The sequence below is a fragment of the Vigna unguiculata genome, chromosome 5 (genome assembly GCF_037176805.1).
Source record: "Vigna unguiculata cultivar grain cowpea cultivar isolate G323 ecotype 2 chromosome 5, ASM3717680v1, whole genome shotgun sequence".
In the NCBI taxonomy this organism is placed as follows: Eukaryota; Viridiplantae; Streptophyta; class Magnoliopsida; order Fabales; family Fabaceae; genus Vigna; species Vigna unguiculata.
In genome coordinates, this window is record NC_140796.1 from 26,450,504 (window position 1) to 26,452,292 (window position 1,789).

Consider the following 1,789-nt stretch of genomic DNA (forward strand, 5'->3'; position numbering starts at 1 on the left):
GTGATTTTTTGTGTGCTAGTGAACTATGGCATCTCCTCGTAGGACTTCGCAATCGTCCTAGGTTGACTTGCCCGATATCACCAGGGCAATAGAGGCGATGGTGGCTGCCATGACGCAGCAAAGCACAACGATGATGCAGCAGCATGAGGCACCGATGCAGCGACAGGCGGCGTCGCTTGAGCAACAGCAGGCAGTGATGCAGCAGATGGAGGTTGCACGTGTGGCTGCCGAGGATGCACATAGGCAGCCTATGGAGGCCCTCCGCCAGTTGGAAGAGAACAGGGCGATTGCCCCTATGTTTGGCCCGAAGCCACGACCACCAGTCAGGGAGTGGAGTCTGGAAGACTTCCTCAAACACCATCCCATGAAGTTCAATGGGAAGACGAGCCCTAACGCAGCAGACCAGTGGCTGAAGGATCTGGAGAGGATCTTTGATGCAAAAACATGCCCAGCGGAGAACATGTTAGCTTTCACAGTATACATTCTCACCGGGGAGGCTTAGCACTGGGGGACAAGTACCAAATCCATCATGGAGGAGAGAGGCGAGTTGGTGACGTTGGAGGCCTTTAAGGGGAAATTCCTCTCGGAATATTTCCCAAACAGCATTCGATATGCCAAGGAGGTGGAATTCCTCCAACTGACCCAGGGAGGGAAGACAATGACAGACTATGCTGAGAAGTTCAAGCACCTCAGCCGCTTTTATACCTTGCCGCTCGATGAGGAGTGGAGATGCCAGAAATTCGAGAACAGGCTCAGGGGAGAAATTCGCTTAATGGTAGCACCCTTATCCATTAAGGATTTTGCCGCTCTGGTGGAGAAGGCCAAGGTGATGGAGAAGATGAAGAATGAGGTAGAGGGTCAGCGGCCCCAGCAGCCTCAAAGGATTGGTGGACCATCTGGTCCAAGCCCAGACACGACGAGCGGAGGAGACCATATGAAAGACCTCCCCATCAGCCTCAAGAGTTCTAAGGGTCTGCCTCCCCAACAGGGTCGAGTGCAGTGTTACATATGTGGGGGCCCACACCTGAGGAGCGCTTGCCCACGCATGGAGGGTTACAGCAGATGCAACAACTGTGGCAAGGAGGGCGACTTTGGGAAGGATTGTCCCACTCTTGCTAGGGCAGCGACACGCCCACCAGTTCAGACTCCTCACCATTACCAGCGGAGAGATAAAGGCAACAGGCCTCAGGCGACGGGCAAAGTCTACGCCATGACCGAAGCAGAGGCGACAGGTTTAGGTAACCTCGTTATGGGTTATTGTGTGATTTCTGGGTTGAGATGCTGCGTGTTATATGATTCTGGAGCGACAAAATCCTTTGTGTCAGATGCTTGTGTGAAAAAGTTGGGTATGCCGGTGTGTGAGCTACAATGTGAACTTGTGGTATCTACTCCGGCATCGGGTTTGGTCAGGACGTCGTCCTTGTGTGCTAGGTGTCTTGTGGAGGTGGAAGGACGCAAATATAAGGTGAATTTGATATGTCTACCTCTCCAAGAGTTGGAAGTGATCCTAGGGATGAATTGACTCTTTGCCAACTGCATCCTTATAGACTGCCGGGAGAAGAGGTTGTTGTTTCCCGATTCAGAGGAGCTCGAGTTGGTGTCTCCTCAGGGGGTGGTGAGGGAGATTCAGAGTGGCGCGCTATGCTTCATAATCTTCGCCCGTGTGGAAGTGGAGGAGAGAGAGAGACCATCAATTATACCTGTGGTGCATGAGTTTGAGGACGTGTTTCTAGATGAAGTACCTGGGTTACTAATGAGTTCAAATTTTTGCCCTCATTTAATATTTAAA

General features: G+C 51.9%; 1 protein-coding gene across 1 annotated transcript; it reads left to right on the forward strand.

Annotated features, from left to right (window-relative positions):
• The first annotated feature begins 529 nt into the window (after positions 1-529).
• Positions 530-1,522, forward strand: LOC146886299 (uncharacterized). Its single transcript, XM_085673381.1, has one exon. The coding sequence runs from the start codon at positions 530-532 to the stop codon at positions 1,520-1,522; it is 993 nt and encodes a 330-aa protein (XP_085529507.1).
• The last annotated feature ends 267 nt before the right edge of the window (positions 1,523-1,789 follow it).